At 49.0% G+C, this 21,162-nt stretch overlaps 2 protein-coding genes across 6 annotated transcripts in view; both read right to left on the bottom strand.

The window, feature by feature from the left end:
* The window catches only part of pde8b (phosphodiesterase 8B), a gene marked incomplete at both ends in the record, with an annotated part of 45,178 nt that extends 39,559 nt beyond the window's left edge, over positions 1–5,619 (bottom strand). For all 3 annotated transcript variants that reach the window (XM_084451546.1, XM_084451544.1, XM_084451545.1), the window contains one exon: positions 5,275–5,619. In XM_084451546.1, coding sequence (XP_084307672.1) covers positions 5,275–5,619 — 345 coding nt within the window. The remainder of the gene's footprint in view (positions 1–5,274) is intronic.
* Positions 5,620–8,041: 2,422 nt separating this feature from the next.
* On the bottom strand, positions 8,042–20,659 carry aggf1 (angiogenic factor with G patch and FHA domains 1). Of its 3 annotated transcripts, XM_084461481.1 has the most exons (16): positions 20,615–20,659; positions 20,457–20,519; positions 18,841–19,037; positions 17,827–17,929; positions 17,531–17,718; positions 16,686–16,817; positions 15,938–16,135; positions 14,384–14,906; positions 13,681–13,789; positions 11,806–11,857; positions 11,569–11,670; positions 10,791–10,956; positions 10,155–10,234; positions 9,239–9,357; positions 9,033–9,132; positions 8,042–8,569 (listed from the first exon to the last, which is right to left on the bottom strand). In XM_084461481.1, exons 3-16 carry the CDS (start codon positions 19,027–19,029, stop codon positions 8,366–8,368), a joined length of 2,265 nt encoding a protein of 754 aa, XP_084317607.1. In that variant the 5' UTR covers positions 19,030–19,037; positions 20,457–20,519; positions 20,615–20,659; the 3' UTR covers positions 8,042–8,365. The 3 variants fall into 3 exon arrangements, with proteins under 3 accessions (XP_084317607.1, XP_084317606.1, XP_084317608.1); XM_084461480.1 differs by having other exon boundaries at positions 20,457–20,627; XM_084461482.1 differs by lacking the exon at positions 14,384–14,906 and adding an exon at positions 15,308–15,377 and having other exon boundaries at positions 20,457–20,627.
* Positions 20,660–21,162: the final 503 nt, after the last annotated feature.

A 21,162-nucleotide genomic window follows, 5' to 3' on the forward strand; every position in this document is an offset into this window, starting at 1 on the left:
ATGGAAGAGCGAGCTGCAGGAGATGCTAACACAGATAGAGGAATGGAAGAGCGAGCTGAAGGAGATGCTAACACAGATAGAGGAATGGAAGAGCGAGCTGCAGGAGATGCTAACACAGATAGAGGAATGGAAGAGCGAGCTAAAGGAGATGCTAACACAGATAGAGGAATGGCAGAGCGAGCTGAAAGAGATGCTAACACAGATAGAGGAATGGAAGAGCGAGCTGAAGGAGATGCTAACACAGATAGGGGCTAGCTGCAGGAGATGCTAACACAGATAGAGGAATGGAAGAGCAAGCTGAAGGAGATGCTAACACAGATAGGGGCTGGCTGGCATTCTAACAGCACTCTAAACATCTGACCGCATCTCACACAGCGACTGTTACAAACTGTTCCTGAGTGTACCGCACACAAACACACACACACACACACGCGCCAATACACATGCACGTACACACACACACACACACACACACACACGTGTACACGCACACATAAATACACACACACACACCAATACACATACACACAGATGCCAATACACACACCAGTACACACACGCACACACACACACACACACACGCCAATACACATGCAAGTACACACACACACATGTACACGCACACATAAATACACACACACACACACACACACACCAATGCACACACACACAGACGCCAATACACACACCAGTACACACACACACACACACCAATACACACACATTTTCGCTTCGTTCTCTCAACAGTGAAAAATATCCCCGGAATCCAAGATGAGGTGGCCCTGGCAGACCGGGGTGTGTGTGTGTTTATTTTCTTGCGATTGTGTTTGTATGAACATGATTGAATGTGTGCGAGTGTGTGTGTGTGCGTATGTGTGTGTGTTACAACCGATTAAGATTAGCTGCGTTATTACTGTGACCCGACGGCAACCCCCCCCCCCCCCCCCCTGAGATGGAGAGATAAAGAGACAGAGAAGAGGAGGAGAGGAGGACAGAATAACCTTGGCTCCCGGTCGGAGCCCCTCTAGCCCCGCCCCTCTCTCCGGCGCCGGCGTAGCGCCAGCGTGGTTGTTTTCAGCCCGCTGCCCCTGGACCCGGCGTGCAGGCCGATTCGAACCCGGACACGCCGGGGAGCTCCTGTACCCGGCGCCTGCGTGCGTGTGTGTGTGTGTGTGCATAACAAACAGGATCTTATGATGTCAGTTATCGATGACGCACTCCAGAGATGATGGAGACGGCGTATGAAGCGTAGTCTCACCCAACGCCGGCTCTAGGTGTGTGTGTGTGTGTGTGTGTGTGTGTGTGTGTGAGGGGGGAGATTCTTTAGTTGATTGTAGTCATAAAATAGAATCGTGGGTTCGTGTTCCTGTTATCAACTGTCATAAAGGAGCAGTAGGAGCAGTGCCAGACCCGTCTTCACAGCGCATGTATATTTCATGTTTTGCTCCTTACGTGTTAGTGTTTTCCGTTTTCATGGTAACGGACAACAGCACGCCAACGCTGGGCTCGACTCGACGCTCTGGATGGGCCCGAGGATTTCATGAAAACACAGCTTTGTAGTAGAGCTAAGAGCTCTTCAAAACACTTGTATATGCACATGCACCCACCTACACACACACACGCACACACACACAAAACGGGAGATTAGGTATGCTCACTTGATCACAATATTTTCATTGATTAACCTTTATTTAACCAGGTTTAGATTATTACTGAGATTTAAATGTCTTTTTCAAGAGCGACCTGGCCAAGAATGGCAGCAGTGCCTACAGTGCACACTCACATTACAGTAACAACAATCTGACTACACTGGCCTTCTAGAATATTCACACAATGGACAGAGAAATGAATGGTTCTGGTCAATGGCTCTATTTTTGGTCACTTCAAAGGTTTTTCTATAATCTGGATCCTCTAAGTGCACATGGTGACTGAGTGTGTGTGTGTGTGTGTGTGTGTGTGTGTGTGTGTGTGTGTGTGTGTAAGATATTGGGAGTAGAAGATCCACTTGGGCTGTGGTCTGAACATTCCCAGATAGCAAGCGGATGTGGGCCATATATGGGCCGGAACTAAGCCACAAGGGCCAGATCTGGCCTGTATATTGCCCTGATCAGATCTGGCCTGTATATGGCCCTGATCAGATCTGGCCTGTATATGGCCCTGATCAGATCTGGCCTGTATATGGCCCTGATCAGATCTGGCCTGTATATGGCCCTGATCAGATCTGGCCTGTATATGGCCCTGATCTGGCCTGTATATGGCCCTGATCTGGCCTGTATATGGCCCTGATCTGGCCCTGATCTGGCCTGTATATGGCCCTGATCAGATCTGGCCTGTATATGGCCCTGATCAGATCTGGCCTGTATATGACCCTGATCTGGCCTGTATATGGCCCTGATCAGATCTGGTCTGTATATGGCCCTGATCTGGCCTGTATATGGCCCTGATCAGATTGCTGTCTGGGTTGTACTGCAGTTCCCTTAAATTACTGGCCATGTGTGTGATTTGTTTGTATGTGTCAGAGAAAGGGAGAGAGAGAGAGAGAGAGAGAGAGAGAGAGAGAGAGAGAGAGAGAGAGAGAGGGAGAGAGAGAGAGAGAGAGGGAGAGAGACAGAGGGAGAGAGAGAGGGAGAGAGAGAGAGAAAGAGAGAGAGAGTGCAAGAAAGAGAGAGAGAAAGAGAGAGAGAGCGAGAGAGAGAGAGAGAGAGGGAGAGAGAGAGGCCTTGAAGGAGTGTATGTACTTCCCACCGTCATCATCAGATATCTCACATGTGACTGCTCACACCCCATCTCTGCTCTGTCCAGGGGGGTAAACACACACACACACATGCACACATGTGCACACACATGCACTCACACACACACACACACACACACACACACACACACACACACACACACACACACACACACACACACACACATACACTTGGGTGACTTATTATTACCACTGCCATGATCCGGAGGGGTGATTAGAATCAATAGCATCATTTATGCCCCCCCACCCCCAAGGGAGGGGGAGAGAGCAGCTGACCCACCACACTTCACATCCCTCCCCACCCCACCCACCCCTTTAATAGCCTATTAAGATATTGGGCCTTAATGACATTTAGCTCTCATATTTCACTCTTCATAAGGAAAAGCTTTAAAAGGCCATTTCAGTAGGAAAAAAAATAAATTAGGCTACATTAAATCCACTGACTCATATTATTTGGGATTTGAGTCTTAAAGGAGTAGTTTGGTGTTTAGCATCATAAGCCCTGTTATGAGGTCATTTACAATCATATACAGATCGGTCCATATATACATTTTGACAGACTGTGCGCTCTTGAGATATTAGTGCTCATTGCTCATGATGTCACAGCTAAGTACCCAATGGATCTCTATGAGGATATTTGTATATAGACCGTGGTATATGATTGCAAATAACCTTATAACAGCCCAGATAGCAAGCGGATCTGGGCCATATATGGGCCGGAACTAAGCCACAAGAGCCAGATCTGGCCTGTATATGGCCCAGATCCGCTTGCTATCTGGGAGGGCTGATGATGCCAAATACCATCTACTCCTTTAATGTAGGGCAGTCATCTCTGGTATCCATTTGTAATGGAAATGCAAAAAAAATGAACAAAAAGAAATATGAGGTCAAGTTCAAATATGATCATAAGGATGCAAACAAAACCTCTAGGCACGAAAACCAGTTTCTTTCCGACTGCGAATGGCCTCATCAATCAGGCGTTTGACCCCCCACTGACAGTCTAGTTTGTACTTTTTTTATTTAATTTTTTAGATTGTACTGCATATTGTATTCTATACCTCTGTTATTGTGTTTTGCGCTGTCCTGTCTTGTTCTTTCACTGTTTACTGGTATCATTATTGTCACCTCACCAACAGACCAAGGCCGGTTCCTCATACTGTAGGTGCAAACCTACTTCGCTAAAATAAATCTGACTCTGATAATCCTGTTTCCGGTTGGAGAAAGTAGCCTATGGAGAAAGTATGGAGAGTTGATATTCAACCCAGATAGCAAGCGGATGTGTAATAATTCTGGGCCCTATATGGGCCGGAACTAAGCCACAAGGGCCAGATCTGGCCTGTATATGGCCCAGATCCGCTTGCTATCTGGGAACTGTTTCTGCAGAAGGAAACCTACCTCTCACAGACCTGCCATGACACCCGAATGCTCCTGCTGATCTCTTTGAAACAGAGAATCTTCTAGAATGCTCATCTCAGTTGAGTGAATTGAAGACGCCAACTCCTCAGTGTCACAATGTCACCTCAGCTGATGCTACGCTACCTTGTTCAGCCCTGTGGCTTCCTGCTGTCGGCCCTAGCCCTGATTACAACACCTGCTGTGTCATAAACATCCATACAGCAGGTATGTAGAGTCATAGACCAGGGGTACGACAGAGGATTCAACTCAACTGTCTCTAAGCTCTTTGGTGAACCATGATTTTAAAGATCAGTGTCAGATCAGTTTCATATACTGTGTATATATGCCTCACTTCCTTCCTCCCTCCCTCCCTCCCTCCCTCCCTCCCTCCCTCCCTCCCTCCCTCCCTCCCTCCCTCCCTCCCTCCCTCCCTCCCTCCCTCACCCTTCAGACAAGCAGTTAGTGTTATGATGTAAACAGCTGAAAATTGTCACCAGACCCTTATTAGATTCCCTCTACAAAGCATCGGCGTTGTTTTAGCAGGCAGAACACAGTGTCTGGGCCCTGCAGGCACTTTCCATGTGGACAAACAAGGGCCTGCCATGAGACCAGGGTCACGGCACCTGACTCCCTAGAGGACACATCTGCTGCTCAGAGCTCTGGATCTCTGTCCCCCGATGACACACATCTGACTTCCTACGGTCCACTATCACCGCAGACGCCAGACTCGGTCCCATGTTGTCCCCATGGGAAGTTACTGTAGTTGGTTGGACTTTTTCACGTCCCTAATGGAGTTTATAGATGTAAGGTCCGGCTACTTCTACATTGATCACATAGGGCAGTATCTCTCAAAACATACAGAATGTTGAGACATGCAAACAAACCGCTGACAATTCCACAATGTCCCTGATCCTCGTGCCAATAACGGGCATTGGGTTTCAATATAGCCTGTTTATAGACTTAGAGTCAAATAAGAGTCTAGATATTTGAAACATTGGATAAAACGTGTTTTTTGTGATTATGTCGCGAGAGAGAGAGAGAGAGAGAGAGAGAGAGAGAGAGAGAGAGAGAGAGACAGAGAGAGAGAATGGCCGAGACCTCAACAGAGCTATCACCGTCTCTACCTTGACGCGAGAGTGGCTGGTCTGCGTCTCGGCCTCGATGCAGATGTGTCCCCCGCTGTTGTCCCTGTGTCCCCCGCTGTTGTCCCTGTGTCCCCCGCTGTTGTCCCTGTGTCCCCCGCTGGTGTCCCTGCGCTCCCGGTGGGAGTTGGCGCGCGAGTGCCTGCTCTGGTACGTGATCACGGAGGGGATCGCGTCGGCCGCATCGGTCTTGATGAAGAGCCCGTGGAGAGTCGCCGCCGTGCCCTGCGAGATGGTGGTGGTTTGGTGGGGGGAATTCGACTCGTCCGAGTCTCGGCAGTAGATCACGCCGCTCTGGGAGACGTGGATGCTGGGAGCGCAGCCCATGCTGCTTCACCGGAGAAGAAACACCGCGACGCGGGTACCACCTCCAACTCCACCACAGCTGCCTCCCTGGGCTGCGGCCGCGGTTGTGGTTCGAGCATCGGCTATTCTTTGCTATCGCTCGCCGTCACCCCCCACCGACCCCCCACCGACCCGTCTCCAGCTGTTCGTGTGAGCACATCAAGTGCAGAACGGGTGGTTAATTGCTTTCTCTCCGCGTAGTTGGAGGCGGTCGCCGCGTCCTCACGCACGGAATTAATGTCCCCTCGGCTCTTCCTCTCGGATCTCCTCTAGCATCTAATGATGATCTAAGGACGTGGAAGTAAAGGTTACGGACGCGCTACTAGATCTCATTGACTAATCTCATGTCATACGGCCGATAGACACGAGATCAACATCCAGGTCCAGTCGGATCTCCGGGTTACCGTCAGCACCCCGGTGGTTTAACGGCAAACGGTGCCCTCATCGTAGCTCTCGCCATAGAGGCCCGCTGAAAATCAAGACGTGTGAAATCTCCCGGATCAACCCTCATCTTTAATCTCTGGTCCGGGAATCGTTGGCCGAGGTCCACCCTGCTCATTTCCATCTCTGCCTCTGCGTTACGGCAGCTGTCTGTCAGTCCCTCGCATCACGGGCTGAGAGCCTCGCTCTCATATCATATTCATCGAACACAGATTTTTTCGGCCGATGCTGAAATTCGTTGCACCCGATCAATGCACCCGATGTCCCAATATCAATGCACAGAAAACACATGGAACAATTTGGCATGAGTACAGAATATAAATATCACTGCGTGTGTGTGTGTGTGCGCGCTGTGTGTGTGTAAGAGAGAGAGAGAGAGAGGGAGAGAGAGAGAGAGAGAGAGAGAGGGAGAAAGAGAGAGAGAGAGAGAGAGAGAGAGAGAGAGAGAGAAATAGAGAGAGAGAGAGAGCGAGAGAGAGAGAGCATTTCATAAGTGGATCAACAATAACATCTCCGGGCAGAAACTGACCTTTCACATAGATTGTAGTTTACCTGACAACACTATCACCAAGAGGAATGGTCTTAAATCAGTGTCTCGACCAGGGACTGAATACTCCAATAAATCTTATAATAAAACGCGCATAGCTTTATAATCTATGGCCTACATGGTTACCATGACCTAGCCTGTGGCTAATTCTGTTTAGCTCGTCGTGTAGGCCTACCTGGTGGTAGGCTACTTTACTGCAGTCAATAGAAATTTGCAACAGTCTGAGACAACTATAGCCTCCAAAAATACATTGTGTGAGTCTTGTTGGCCAAAAAAGTAAAAGTAGCTTAAAGCTACAAATTAATTTCTGGCACAGTGGGGAGAATATAAATTGGTTTGTTCCTTTAATCTGGTTTGAAACATGGGTTTAAAGGGTTTAATGTCCTTAGCCCATTCTTATAACCAGAGACTTATTTCCACAGGTCTTTAACGAAACAACCCCCAAGTTCTACTGCAACACCCCCCTTCCTCTAGATCCCATTTAGGTTTCCCCCTGGTGGCGAAATTAGCTATATAACTTCAAACAAATCTAATTAAATCCACTTCTCGGAAATACGAGTCAAAATGACCACGAGTAGGCATAATCAAGAATAGCGTGATAATTTACACCCTCAATTGGCACAGAATAATTTGAATATGTGCAATTATCTAGGCTTCTCATTAAGGCTACCTGTTTTCAAGTTTGATAGGCCTATCACTGCAGATAACATTTGAAGTAGCCTAAAGATGAGTGTTGTAGGCTAAATGTAATAAAACTGCCACACTTTTAATATGATTTAATACTTAAGCTTAAGTTTATAACCTATCAAAATGTAAAGACTTCAAATAAGCCGCATATAGGTCTACATTAGCACTGTAACCATTAGGTGTGATGGTGAATACATCAATGGAAAAACTTTATGCCTTAAAGGCGCAACCGTGACATCAGTATACTGCAATTCCCTTACATGTTGCGGTCCGTTGGACAAATCACTTTCTTCTGTCGAAGTCCGATTCATTTCTTGAAACGGTCTTAATTCAGTAAGCGCACTCAGCAGCAGCCCTTACAGTCCGTGTTTTTCACTTGCTCTCTCCATCGAGATGAGGGGCAGCGGGAGACCTGAGACTTTGAGAGTTCAGTCCAACTTCCAACTTTTTTTCGCTCCAAACACCAGCCGGTCATCGGAGGTCCGTGGAGTCCTAGTGCCGGCAAGTAGCCGTTGCAAAACGCTCATAAGACCAGCAACTCCTGCACCCATAGTAGGTTCATAATAGGCCACTATGATGGTGGGTTGCTATTATTTTGCGACATATTTCCACCGTTGTGTACAGTTATACCACCTTACATCACATATTATCTTTGCCTTACTTTTATCCCCCACTTTATCCCATTCCAATCACTCCAACACCAGAGAACACCAACATTGTATACAACTATTTATTTGGTATGATTGTAGGCTACACCTTCCAGGGATCTTAAAAGCCAACATTCAAACATCATTTTTTGATTGAGGACTACATCCAGTATCACTTATTAGTAGGGACAATGAAAAGAAAACAAAAGAAATACAAAAAACGAGCAGGTGCAGAACAAGTCAACGAACAGAAAGCGACGTTTCTATTTCATCCGGTCACTTAGTAGGTTCTCGGTCAGGAGGCGCCAGCACTGACCCACCAGTAGGTCAGACTCAACACAGTCTTATATCAGTCAACGTGGAGCTGGTTCTCCCAGGGGTCACTCCCAGGGGTCACTCCCAGGGGTCACTCGGTCTCCTCAGCTTTGACCCAGGGGTTGTTCCCGGGGGTCTTGGGGACGGGCGGGGCGGGCTGGCAGGTGTCGGCGAACCTCTCGCGGGCCTTCTCCCAGTTCTTCTGGGTCTTGGTTCTGGTCAGGGAGGCGTCGTCCACGGAGACAGCGGCGGCGGCGCCCAGCCCCGACTGAGACTTCCTGATCTTCATCTGGATCTGTGAGGAGGAGGAGGGGTGAAGGAAGGAACCAGAACGCAGCGATGGAACGAACTGCCCACTGACGTCAGGACAGCAGAGTCGCTGCCCATCTCTCACCACAGGCTCAAAACAAAGTTATTTGTCTGACCTGTTCATTCATTAAATTAATCACTTAGCAGACGCTTTTATCCAAAGCGACTTACAGTAATTGCATTTAACGTACCACAGTACAGTGAGGGAAATAATTATTAAATCATAATTTCTTTGTCAGTGGGCGTCAACATCAGTGTACGACTACTCACCAGAACTCACAAGCGTATCTCCTTTCTGAACAAGTGACTAATAGAATAATCTAGTGCTAGAGTTGCATATAAATACAACAGGTGCTTAGGAGGGAGGATCCTACTCTTCAAGAAGTACTTCCAGGATCCCGACTCGTAAGCACGTATCTGATCATCTCTATAGTCATATCTGATCTTACCGGGTCTTTCATTCCGGCGCCATCTTTTCCAAGCCCCTCCCCTTTCTTCCAGCCCATCTTCTCGAGCATTTTCCGTCCTTTGTTGACTTCGCTGATCTCACTGTCCGAGGAGAAACGAGCACGCAGAAGGTTAATCGCCGGACATGTCATGTTTTAACCAATCCGGTGACGGGAGGTAGTCGATTCGACCAATCGCAGATACGTACACGTGCACCGAGGCGGGGGCGTCGTTCCGCTGGAAGACGCCTTCGCTGCCGACGGTCTGGCGCCGTGACTCGGCGCGGTCCTTGTACCGGGGGTTCCTCAGCGCTTTGGCCTCCTCATACTCGGTTAGAGAAAGAACACAACACACACTGGTCACTAGAAAGCTACAGACACACACACACACACTGGTTACTAGAAAGCTACAGACACACACACACTGGTCACTAGAAAGCTACAGACACACACACACACACACACTGGTCACTAGAAAGCTACAGACACACACACACACTGGTCACTAGAAAGCTACAGACACACACACACTGGTCACTAGAAAGCTACAGACACACACACACTGGTCACTAGAAAGCTACAGACACACACACACACACACACACACACACACACACACACACACACACACACACACACACACACACACTGGTCACTAGAAAGCTAGACTGTACAATGTCACACTCTCTAATGCTCTAAATCAGGCATTCCCAAACTGTGAGGCGCACCTCCCCTGGGGGGCCCCAAAGAAATTCAGGGGAGGCGCGGAGGGATGGTTAGAAAAAAAATGATTTTTTGAAATTTTATTTTCTATGTTTTTTTATGAATGAAGTGTGATTTTTAAGTGCGAAAACGTCATAACGTTAACTAGCAGCAGGTGCCACCGAGCTAACTTAGCTGTGTAACGTTATGAGCTAGCTAACGCTGCCTTGCAAAATGGACAAATTTGGGTGGGGGGGGGGGGGTGTGTCACTGTCAGAGGGGATGCCCACATTGATTTTGGGAACCCATGCTCGATTGTACTCTAAATTGTTGGTGGGGGCTTGTGTTTCTGTTCCCAGGGGACCAGAGGATGACAGGGTTCCCCGCAGAGGTTCTGAGGGGGAACAGCGAGGGAACACTCACCTTCAGGCCGTATTTGACCTTCATCAGTTTGAGTTCCTTCTGTCTCAGTGCCTCCTTGTGTTCTTTGGTTGGTGCGAGGTCTGTGGAACAGAGCGGGGGGGGCGGAGTCAGAACAGAGAGAGTAGAACGCTCCTCTCTCACCCTGACCGCTACCTGGACTCACAGCAGGTCATCATACAAGCAGACTGACAGAGAGGGAAGACACTCGCCTGGCTCCACCCCCTGAATCGCACGCCCACTTTAAATTTTCGGATTGCGATTCGGGGTCTGGAAAAGCTCTTGTCCAGAGTGATTTCTCGGTTGGGATTCCAACCAGGCCAATCAGCGTCCCTTGAATGCGACGGCGGAATCAAACCGCGCGACGTGATTGGTTAGGGGACGAACTAATCGCTGAGGATGCCTTCGGCAACGCCTGTCTGGGAAAACGGCCGAATAACGACGTGAAACGAAATGTCGATGTCGAGAGAAACGGCGAGTGTGTCTGGCTTGGAAAATACCAGACGCAAAATTCGTTGACGGGCACCGACTGTCTGATGGACCCTTGGTAATCAAATATGGAAAAAAAGAGCGGACAAGTGAAAAATGCGATTAACCAATCAGACTCCAGCGCGGTCTCCCGGAACTCCTCCTCCTCACCTGCGGAGTCCTCCCTCCTGTTCTTGCTCAGGTGCGCCATCACCTGGCCGGGCTCGCAGCCGTCGCAGGTGTCCGTCCCCGAGTGGATGTGGAAGGACAGGACCGTCTCGCCCATCTTGACCTCGTCCCCGTGGGTCAGGGCGCAGGGCTCGCACTTGGTCTTGGGCTGCGGGGACACAAACGCACACAGGGCTTAGTTGGCTGGATTATGACCTGATGGGCCCCTGGGCACAGACATGTAAAGGGGCCCCCCACCCATTTAATCTATCACATTTTTTAATTGAATTTTTGGTAACACTTTACAATAAGGGTACATTAATGAGCATTAGTTAATGCATTATTAAGCATTAAGTAACAGTTAACTAATGTCTCTATTAACCATTTACTAATGTTATTTATGTTAACTAACCCTAACCCTAACTAAGGTATTAATTAACATTAGTAACCTAACCTAACCCTAAATAAGCATTAGTTAACAGTTAACTAATGTTTTTGTGACCCTTATTGTAAAGTGTGACCGAATTTTTCAAAGTGAATGTATAGGTTATTGCTTCAGTTTTTCAGCAGAATTTTTGAGGCTCTGTTATTGAATGACTAAACCTTTTGATTATGTGACAAGATTATGATTTTGATTATGATTATGTTTCTTTTTAAAAACGAAAGCCACCTTCTCGAGGTCTGGATAATAGATTCGTTATCATATAGGCCTCCGTCGGCTACCTAAAGATGCCCGTGCGGACGATGAAGTGGAAACCGGAATGTTCTTCCGTTGTCTGACCTGTAGGATCCTGTTGCCGTTGAGGACGGTTCCGTTCTGGCTGCCCTGGTCCACCAGCATGTAGCACTGCTCGACGTGGTCAAAGAACACCTCCGCATGGAACTGAAACGCCCAAAACACACGTTCTGTTCACTACCAAAAGGGACTGCACACCCCTGAAATGAGGAACCGATTTTTGATTGCTTATAGAGCACATTCATTAATCATCCCGTGACCGGGGGGTGCCGGAGACAGTACCTTGCTGACTCCCATTTCAGGTATTCTGATGGCGTGGTCCATGTCCTTCTCTCTGCCAGAACAAACGTTTACAGATTCATGTCATGTTTAAGGGGCTTCCTGCAGGAGCTCAATGTCACGAGATGCCTAGCTAACTCCCCCTGGTGGTCAAAGACGAGAACTGAACACCGATAGCCCTTTTAAATAGAAACAGTCAGTTGGTCAGTTTTTTCTGGATTCAATCAGAGTTGAGTGTGACGGAACGGTCTGAGTTGTCTCAGAGGAGACGGGGGAGAGAGACGGGGGAGAGAGACGGGGGAGAGAGACGGGGGAGAGAGACGGGGGAGAGAGACGGGGGAGAGAGACGGGGGAGAGAGACGGGGGAGAGAGACGAGAGAGAGAGACGGGGGAGAGAGAGACGGGGGAGAGAGACAGGGGGGAGAGACAGGGGGGAGAGACAGGGGGGAGAGACAGGGGGGAGAGACAGGGGAGAGAGACAGGGGAGAGAGACGAGGGAGAGAGACGGGGAGAGAGACGAGGGAGAGACGGGGGAGGAGAGACGGGGGGAGAGAGACGGGGGAGAGAGACGGGGGAGAGAGACGGGGGAGAGAGACAGGGGGGAGAGACAGGGGGGAGAGACAGGGGGGAGAGACAGGGGAGAGAGACGAGGGAGAGAGACGGGGGAGAGAGACGAGGGAGAGACGGGGGAGGAGAGACGGGGGGAGAGAGACGGGGGAGAGAGACGGGGGGGGAGAGACGGGGGAGACAGACGAGGGAGACAGACGAGGGAGAGAGACGGGGGGGAGAGAGACGAGGGAGAGACGGGGGAGAGAGAGACGGGGGAGAGAGAGACGGGGGAGAGAGAGACGGGGGAGAGAGACGGGGGAGAGAGACGGGGGAGAGAGACGGGGGAGAGAGACGGGGGAGAGAGACGGGGGAGAGACGGGAGGGAGAGACGGGAGGGAGAGACGGGGGAGAGAGAGAGACGGGGGAGAGAGACGGGGGAGACAGACGAGGGAGAGAGACGAGGGAGAGGGATGGGGGAGAGAGTCGGGGGAGAGAGAGACGTGGGGGAGAGACGGGGGAGAGAGAGAGACGAGGGAGAGACGGGGGAGAGAGAGACGGGGGAGAGAGAGACGGGGGGGGAGAGACAGGGGGGAGAGACAGGGGGGAGAGAGAGACGGGGGAGAGAGACGAGGGAGAGAGACGGAGGAGAGAGACGAGGGAGAGAGACGGAGGAGAGAGACGAGGGAGAGAGACGGAGGAGAGAGACGAGGGAGAGAGACGGAGGAGAGAGACGAGGGAGAGAGACGGAGGAGAGAGACGAGGGAGAGAGACGGGGGGAGAGAGACGGGGGAGAGAGAGAGATGGGGGGAGAGACGGGGAGAGAGACAGGGGAGAGAGACGAGGGAGAGAGAGAGACGGGGGAGAGAGACGAGGGAGAGAGACGAGGGAGAGAGACGAGGGAGAGAGACAGGGGGGAGAGAGACAGGGGGGAGAGAGACAGGGGAGAGAGACAGGGGGGAGAGACGAGGGAGAGAGAGAGACGGGGGAGAGAGACGAGGGAGAGAGACGGGGGAGAGAGACGGGGGAGAGAGAGAGACGGGGGAGAGAGAGAGACGGGGGAGAGAGAGAGACGGGGGAGAGAGAGACGGGGGAGAGAGAGAGACGGGGGAGAGAGAGAGACGGGGGAGAGAGAGAGACGGGGGGAGAGATGGGGGAGAGACGGGGGGAGAGACGGGGGGAGAGACGGGGGGAGAGACAGGGGAGAGACAGGGGAGAGAGACGAAGGAGAGAGACGGGGGAGAGAGACAGGGGAGAGAGACGGGGGAGAGAGAGAGAGACAGGGGGGAGAGAGAGAGACGGGAGAGAGAGACGGGGGGGAGAGAGACTGACCTGCCGATGGTGGCGTTGGAGTCAGCGGTGATGATGAAGAGCGCGCCGGTCTGTAACACGGGAGATCTGACCACGGTCACCCTCACACACGGAGGCCACACCTCCTCGACTGAGGGGGAAGAGAAAACAAACGTACTGTACTATTTACAGGTTACTGCGCCACACACACTCACACAGGCATGCACACACACACAAAGACACACACACGCGCATGCACACACACACGGCACACGCGCACACACACACACAAATAAGCAGACAGACAGACAGGCAGGCAGACAGCCAGGTAGGCGTGCGCAGACACACACACTCGCATGCACACACACACGCACACACACACGCACGCACACATGCACACACACACACACGCACACACAGAACAACGCGCGTGGCTGTGTTCAAACAAGACACACACACAGGCACACACACACACGCGCGCACACACACACATAAGCAGACATACAGACAGACAGGCAGACAGACAGGCAGGCAGACAGGCAGAAAGCCAGGTAGGCACACACACACACACACACACACACACACACACACACACATAGCTATAGCATGTACATAACACACCCATGCCCCCCCCTATGAAAAGTCCACATCGCTGAAGAACTCAATTTCCCAGAGTAAGAACTGTCACCCAAATGTGACCCGAGCGGTAACAGCTGTTGAGGAAGTGGTCTGTCCCTGTTCTCACCTTCCTGACTCTCCATCTCTGTCTCTGGGCTGTCTCCGGAAGGACAACGGGGAGAGGACGAGGACGAGGAAGAGGAGGAGGAGGAGGAGGAGAAGGAGAAGGAGGGAGTGGACTTCCATTCTCCCTCTGATTCGGTGATCTCGCCCTCCTCTGGCGCACTGCTCCCGCCCGAGCCATCACTCGCCACCGTCACCTTCTTCTTCTTCTTCTTCTTGGTCTTCTTGGTCTTCTTGCTGCGTTTCTCTGACTTGGCCTTCTTCTTCTTCGTCGTCTTCTTCTTCTTCTTCTTCGAGCCGCTCGTGTCGTCGGAGCACGACCCGTTCCTCCTCTTCATCCTCTTCGGCGAGCGTTCGGAGCTGCCGTGGCGCCGAGAGCCGGCCGACCCTCTCCTCCGCGAGACGTCCGAGCTGCAGGACCGCCGCCGCCGCCTCGGCCTGCGCGAGGCCACGCCCCTCTCGGGCACGCGACGCTCCACCCACTCGGTCTGGTCGTCCTCCACCTTCACCACGTCCGCTCTGAGGTCCTGTCACCAGACGGTCAACACGGGGTTTATAACCGCCACAGAACTCTTACTGGCAGGACACAAGTCGGCTCTGAATGCGAGGGCGTCCCCAATCGTTTTGAAAGTCGTTTTGTATAAAAGGTCTCAGTTTTCAAAAACGCTGTGGTGTGAAATTAGTCACTTCATAGGAAAGTGGTGCTAGAAAAACAAAATGGCCGAATCCTAGAGCACTGAAAGCAACCTATCCTGACCCTGAGTTCCTCGTCCTTCAAAACTCAAAAATATTCAAAAAGAAAGAATATTTGATTCCACCTTGTAAGAGACAATTAGGCATACCCCAGTCACACCTGTTCATTAAGGCTTTGACTGATCATATGGCCTTGATGACAATGCGTATGAATATAAAAGTGAGATGATTGTACCTCTTTGGGAAGCACTGTTCCAGTAAGAGGAAATCTTCATGTTAGCCAATGACTTAATCACCTCTTGGACCTGGGTCAGAGAACAACATTTCAGTAAACTAAACATAAACTAGGCTGTACCTTTAACCCTTTTAACCCTGAAAGTACAGTGACAACATTTCGAATATTAATTGGATTTTCCCTATAATACTAGAATACTAGAAAGCGCAGTTTCTCAGCTTTCAGCAAGTGTTGGAGTGAGGAATTTTTTAGATTTGTTAGATATTTTTTTAAATATTATTAAATATTTGTTAGATATTTTTAAAATGTTGCCAGTGACGTGGTCGTATCGAAAGGGTTAACTGCACCCACCAGCCAGCGTTTGAGAACTGAGACCAGTGGAAAGGACAGAGTGACTTCCTGAGAATTTTGAAAGGGATCGGGGGGGGGGGGGGGGGATGCATTCAGAGGCCTTGTGTCCCCCAATAAGCAGAAGAAAACGAAACATATATCCAAAATGCATTATCTACCTTTTGAAATCTCACGTTCTCACGTTTTTAACATTAAGTAATTCATGTTAAATAAACAATCATTACTTCCTATGCATGGAGTCTTCGCCGTTTTGATGTCATCTTTTGCGTGGCCACCTACCTTTTTCTCCTGGCGTGACGACTTCTCCGTCCCTTTCTTCCTGTTTCCCTTCTTCTCGGCAGTCTTCCTGTCCTCCGCGGTCTCCTCGCTGGCCTGCGTGGCGGACACCTCTATCCGGGAGTGGAACTGGTAGCGCCCGCTCTCTGCGTCGTAGGTGTAATACATGCCCGTGTTGTTGTCATAGTACAACTGCCTTGCCTACGGGGGAAGGGGGCACAACACAAAAATACTATTCCAAAACGCATTGAGACTTTAGGATTAGGGATGGGGAGTGCGGGCGAGAGGCGGGTGTAATGGATTTAACTGATCTAGTCAAAAAGGATTTACCAAGATTCGCTCAAACAGGTTAAGTCTGGTTTATTGAGAAAACATACGAGCGCAAGGACTTCCGGACAACGCACATGAGTGGTATCCCAAAGAAGTGCCGCCTCTTGGTCAGCGCGGCCTTTATATTCAAGCAAAACACAGGTATGGCGCTTTGAGGATGTGATTGGCTAACCCATGTACGTCATATGAAATGGCAGGCGTGGTCGAGAATACAGACACGTGACATGAGAAAAGGCGGTAATTTCTTGGAGACAAAGGGACAAAGGATGGTTATTCTGGAGTAGACAGATTTCTAGGTGTGTTGACCTCCTGGAGGTCATCCTGTCATGAATTAGGTTAGCACAGCTATGTGAAAGGTTGAGGGAGGTGGTGAATTACAAAAGGAGATGATGAAACTATAATTTCTATGACAGGGGCTAACCGAGTCGTAGTAGAAGCCGGTGCTGTGGTCGTAGTAGAGCCCAGAGGTCTCGTCGAAGATGAAGCCCGTCTGCGTCATGGCCTCCTCGGCCGTGCTCCTCAGCATGTCCGCGATGGAGCCCCCCTCCGCGTCCTGAAGACCACGAGCACACCCCGGGGGGTCACGACCTCCCTCTGACCCCACACTCACACAGTATTCCCTCTGAGGGTCACACTCTCAGTATGCTTTGACCAAGTGTCTTGTTTCAAACCGAGTCGAGAAAGAAAACACGAATCCATGTTTAAAGCAATACATCGCGATATTTGGACCTTTACAAACATGCCTGGTGCTAATTCTACAATTAGATATACTAAAGGTAAGCTGAATCGTCCAAACAGTCTACTCAGAAAGATAATACATTGACATTTATTACCTTTTAAAAGTCGCGCCCCCGGGACGCAGCATTCAGTCGAAGTGCGCATGCGCAACGTTGTGCTTAAACAACACAGTAGTAACTAACTATTCCGGCGTCTACGGATATCATGCATGGATGTATTAATAGAACATGCAATGATATCATGGCGGAGGTGAGAAAACCGAAGCGAAACATCACGGAAGAAGCCAGAAAAAGACAATCTGATAACTTTACGACAGTACGACAGTGCACTTACTCGCAGAGCCTGTGGGGGCGCAGTTCCTAGAAAACCGGAGAAAACGCTATGTATTGCTTTAAAATCAGTTTTCAGAGATTGTAAGACTTCTACGGACATACGGAGAGTGGGGTTTGCCTGATTGTTTGGATGAATCGGTTAGAATCTGTCCCGACTGCCTAAAAACAGTGATATTTGGTGTTGGGTGAAACAGACCTCTGGCTTAGCAGCGTCTCCACCACCTTGTCCTACTGACACATCTGATGACACTTCAGCGACCGTTTCATCTTCTGTCTTGACCGCTGTAGTTACTTCAGTGGCTTTGTGAGACCCCGTCGTTGCATTTTCCTGGGCGTCTGTGCCCACAGCATTTTGATAGTAATCTCCGTAGTAGTTGTAATAGTCTGAAAGCAAATGCACAAAATTAAAAGACCAGGATGTGAAACAAGAACGATAAGGTCTGAGTGGAGATGTGTGTGATTTGTTCAACCACAAAACAGAGTAATACTCACCGGATTCTGTCCATGTGTATTCCTCTGTCTGAGTCTCTGCATTCGTTCGCTCTTTTTCCTTCTTCTTCTTCCATTCGTGAATCTCAGCACTCAGCTTGTCAACCTGGCGAACAGGAAGATTCATTCAAACATAGGGTTGGGAAGTTAAGCTCAGGAATTTTGGAAATGTTTTTTTGTAGCTTTGTAGACAGCTTTTGTTTTTTCTTCAAGTTTTCTATTTAATATATTTATTTTAGGATTTTATCCCATTTTCATCCAATTTGGAAGCCAATTGACCCTGACCTATTGTCCAGTTGCCCCCTACTAACTGTTGAGGATTCGTCGCCCAGCTGGTCAGCGATACGAAGGGGAGAGTCAACTCCATGACGCTCTCAGCTCTCAACCGTAATTCCAACACCAGACAGGGTTGCTGTTGTAACGAGCCTTCAAGCCGAGATTAAACTAACCCCCCTCGGGGAGCAGCGGCCCAATAGGCCCCTCCCTCTGGGATCCGGCCATACTCGGATCTGGCGAGACCGCCGGTCCACGATGCATTAGACCGCTACACCACCGCTGACCCCTACAGGATAAAATGCATTTCTAGATCTTGGAACACGATCTTGGTTAAATATGTGCAGTGCATTCTTCCATCACATGCACAGCTAATTCCTAGCACCATTCACCCTAAGAGGGCTGTATAATCCATTTAAGTTCTACTCACAAATAGATTATGAATTAGAAATGTTTGTCTGCATGTCTGCTTATGACAAAACAAAATGTTTATATCTATGTCTGTTTATGTATGACAAGGTAAATACAGTTGGTATAAATAACCCCCAAATTCCCAGTTTATTCCAGTTAATTCCTGGTAATTCCCATAAATTCCTGTTAATTCCCATGGAAAGTTTCCAACTTTGAATATTTCGGAATTTTGCAGCCCTATTCAAACATCACAGACTGTCAATTGTGAAGGATAGACGCTGTTCATGTACGGTTTGAAAATCCATTTCCTCCCTGCTTTGTAAGCCAGCTTACCTGCTTCCTCAGGTCTTCGTTGTAGTTTTCCGTGCTCTTCTGCAGTCGCTCTGAGTTCGTCAGTTGCTTCTGTAGCTTCACCAGCTCCGTCTTGCAGGTTTTCAGTTCTTGCTTCAAGCATTCGACCTTCATGCGAAGCTCAGCCACTTCAGATCCTGGTCCTTCCTCCGTCTCCCCGTTGGTCTCCATGATTCTGTCTGAGTGAGGAATACAGATGGATACAACTACTGATTGATCTGGAGCTGCTGAGTTTTCCACTGTACATTGTGCCTGTATATAGTGCTATGACAAATTAGACCTGGTCCGGGGTGGTAGTCGGGTCTGTATGCCCGGTCTACTGCCATGTCAGGAAGCATTCATTTCGATACTCACTTAAGTGAAGACAGAAGACAAAAGCCTTCTCTCTCTCTCTCTCTCTGGAGAGAGAGAGAGAGAGAGAGAGAGAGAGAGAGAGAGAGAGAGAGAGAGAGAGAGAGAGAGAGAGAGAGAGTGGCTTCACTTGTAGCCCCCCACCTTTTATATAAAAAGCCCTTTTCACATGATCTCACTTTCTCTATGATGGAGAGGTGGGCCATGAATACCGCCCTGGACCAAGTCCAATAAAAAAATAAACTGAATCATTGCTGGTCAACTAGCTTAGCTACCAAAGTTACAGTATAGCTCAGTCATGGTGTAATGGTATGGTATGCTAACGTTAGCTTGCTAGCAAGCTAAACCAAATCATTTCCACTAGCTATCCCACTTACTCACTTTCCCTTTCCTCAGTTTGCACCTTGGTTCGGGAGTTATATTGAGCTCTTTGTGTAAATACGACTAGCCTAACGTTAGCTCATTTGTTTTAATGTGTTGTACCAGGAGCTCGGCTAATGGTGCGTTCGTTTGTGGTCGGAGGTGGCAAGTCGCAAGTGAGAAATACCTACCTCCGACCTGTGTGCATTCAGATATATACCATTATATCACAGTTACCTAGTTATATCTATATACCATTATATCACAGTTACCTAGTTATATCTATATAACATTATATCACAGTTACCTAGTTATGGTGCGTTCGTTTATAACTGGGAGGTGGCAAATTGCGACTTGCTACTAGGAATTATTAAATAAAACACCGCATGAACTCGCACTTCCTCGTAGCAAATTCGGATATGTTTCTCAGCCCCCAGTTGCTCGAATGCACTAGATATAACTAGGTAACTGTGATATAATGGTATATAGATATAACTAGGTAACTGTGATATAATGGTATATAGATATAACTAGGTAACTGTGATATAATGGTATATAGATATAACTAGGTAACTGTGATATAATGGTATATAGCTGAATGCACACAGGTCGGAGGTGGGTATTTTGCCACTTGCGACTTGCCACCTCCGACCACAAACGAATGCACCATAGTTATATCTAGTGCATTCGAGCAACTGGGGGCTCAGAAACATATCCGAATTTGCGACGAGGAAGTGCGAGTTCATGCGGTGTTTTATTTAATAATTCCTAGTAGCAAGTCGCAATTTGCCACCTCCCAGTTAGAAACGAACGCACCATAACTACGCTAGCTTAGCTAGCCACCGTCCAATGCGGTGACTGAGCCGCCTGACCCTTTTCAGTCTTACCGCTTGCCTTGTTTTCCTACGACTGGGCGATGGATCTCTGCTCTCACCTCCACGAAAATCAACCTGCAAGTTCAGAATAAACATCTTGTAACCACCCTGCATTGCTGACACATCCGAGCACATGTTGTGTTGATAATAAAGACAGTTAAAATTGGTACAGGAGATGTGTTTACGCTCCACCGAGATCGGAGTTGCCATGTTCTCAACGTCACTTCAAAGTTCCGCTTTTCTTCTTCCTTCATCTTTAGCGCGCTGCAGACGCTACAGCGCCACCGTCTGGTTTGGGGCACAGAACTAGGACTCGATAGGACATTTCTCACCAATGTCGGATGATTAGACCCTATAATAATGATCCAATAATTTACGAGGAACATTCTTTGTTGGTAAAACAATACGAATAGCCCAAGACGATGGCCAGACGAAGAATAGCAAATTAATTCACCTAATTTGTGAGAAATGTTCCCATTAAAAGACCAGAAGGGGGCATGTGGAGTACAGGAGTTGAGACTCAAGGACACCTGCACACATCTTCTACTCCTCTCTCGACGCTTAAGCACGTAGCAACAGGTGAGTAATGTCTTCAGAAGTCGGACAACTTCAAGAAATTAAATAGGCCTACAAGCCCACCCAGACTTATGTATGGAAATCATTTTAAGTGTTTATCTTCTCTAAAACACCTGTGGCACCTTTTATCCCATATAACTAG

This window comes from Borostomias antarcticus (genome assembly GCF_949987555.1).
Source record: "Borostomias antarcticus genome assembly, chromosome: 2".
In the NCBI taxonomy this organism is placed as follows: domain Eukaryota; kingdom Metazoa; phylum Chordata; class Actinopteri; order Stomiiformes; family Stomiidae; genus Borostomias; species Borostomias antarcticus.

What these genes read in the sequence shown, in the direction of transcription:
- aggf1 (XM_084461481.1), bottom strand. Translation starts at nt 19,029, where the DNA reads ATGGAGACCAACGGGGAGACGGAGGAAGGACCAGGATCTGAAGTGGCT. An exon ending in ATACACATGGACAGAATCCG is followed by an intron (nt 17,719 to 17,826) that starts GTGAGTATTACT and finishes ATTTGCTTTCAG; the next exon opens with ACTATTACAACTACTACGGA. An exon ending in CAGGAGGGAGGACTCCGCAG is followed by an intron (nt 10,235 to 10,790) that starts GTGAGGAGGAGG and finishes TCTGTTCCACAG; the next exon opens with ACCTCGCACCAACCAAAGAA.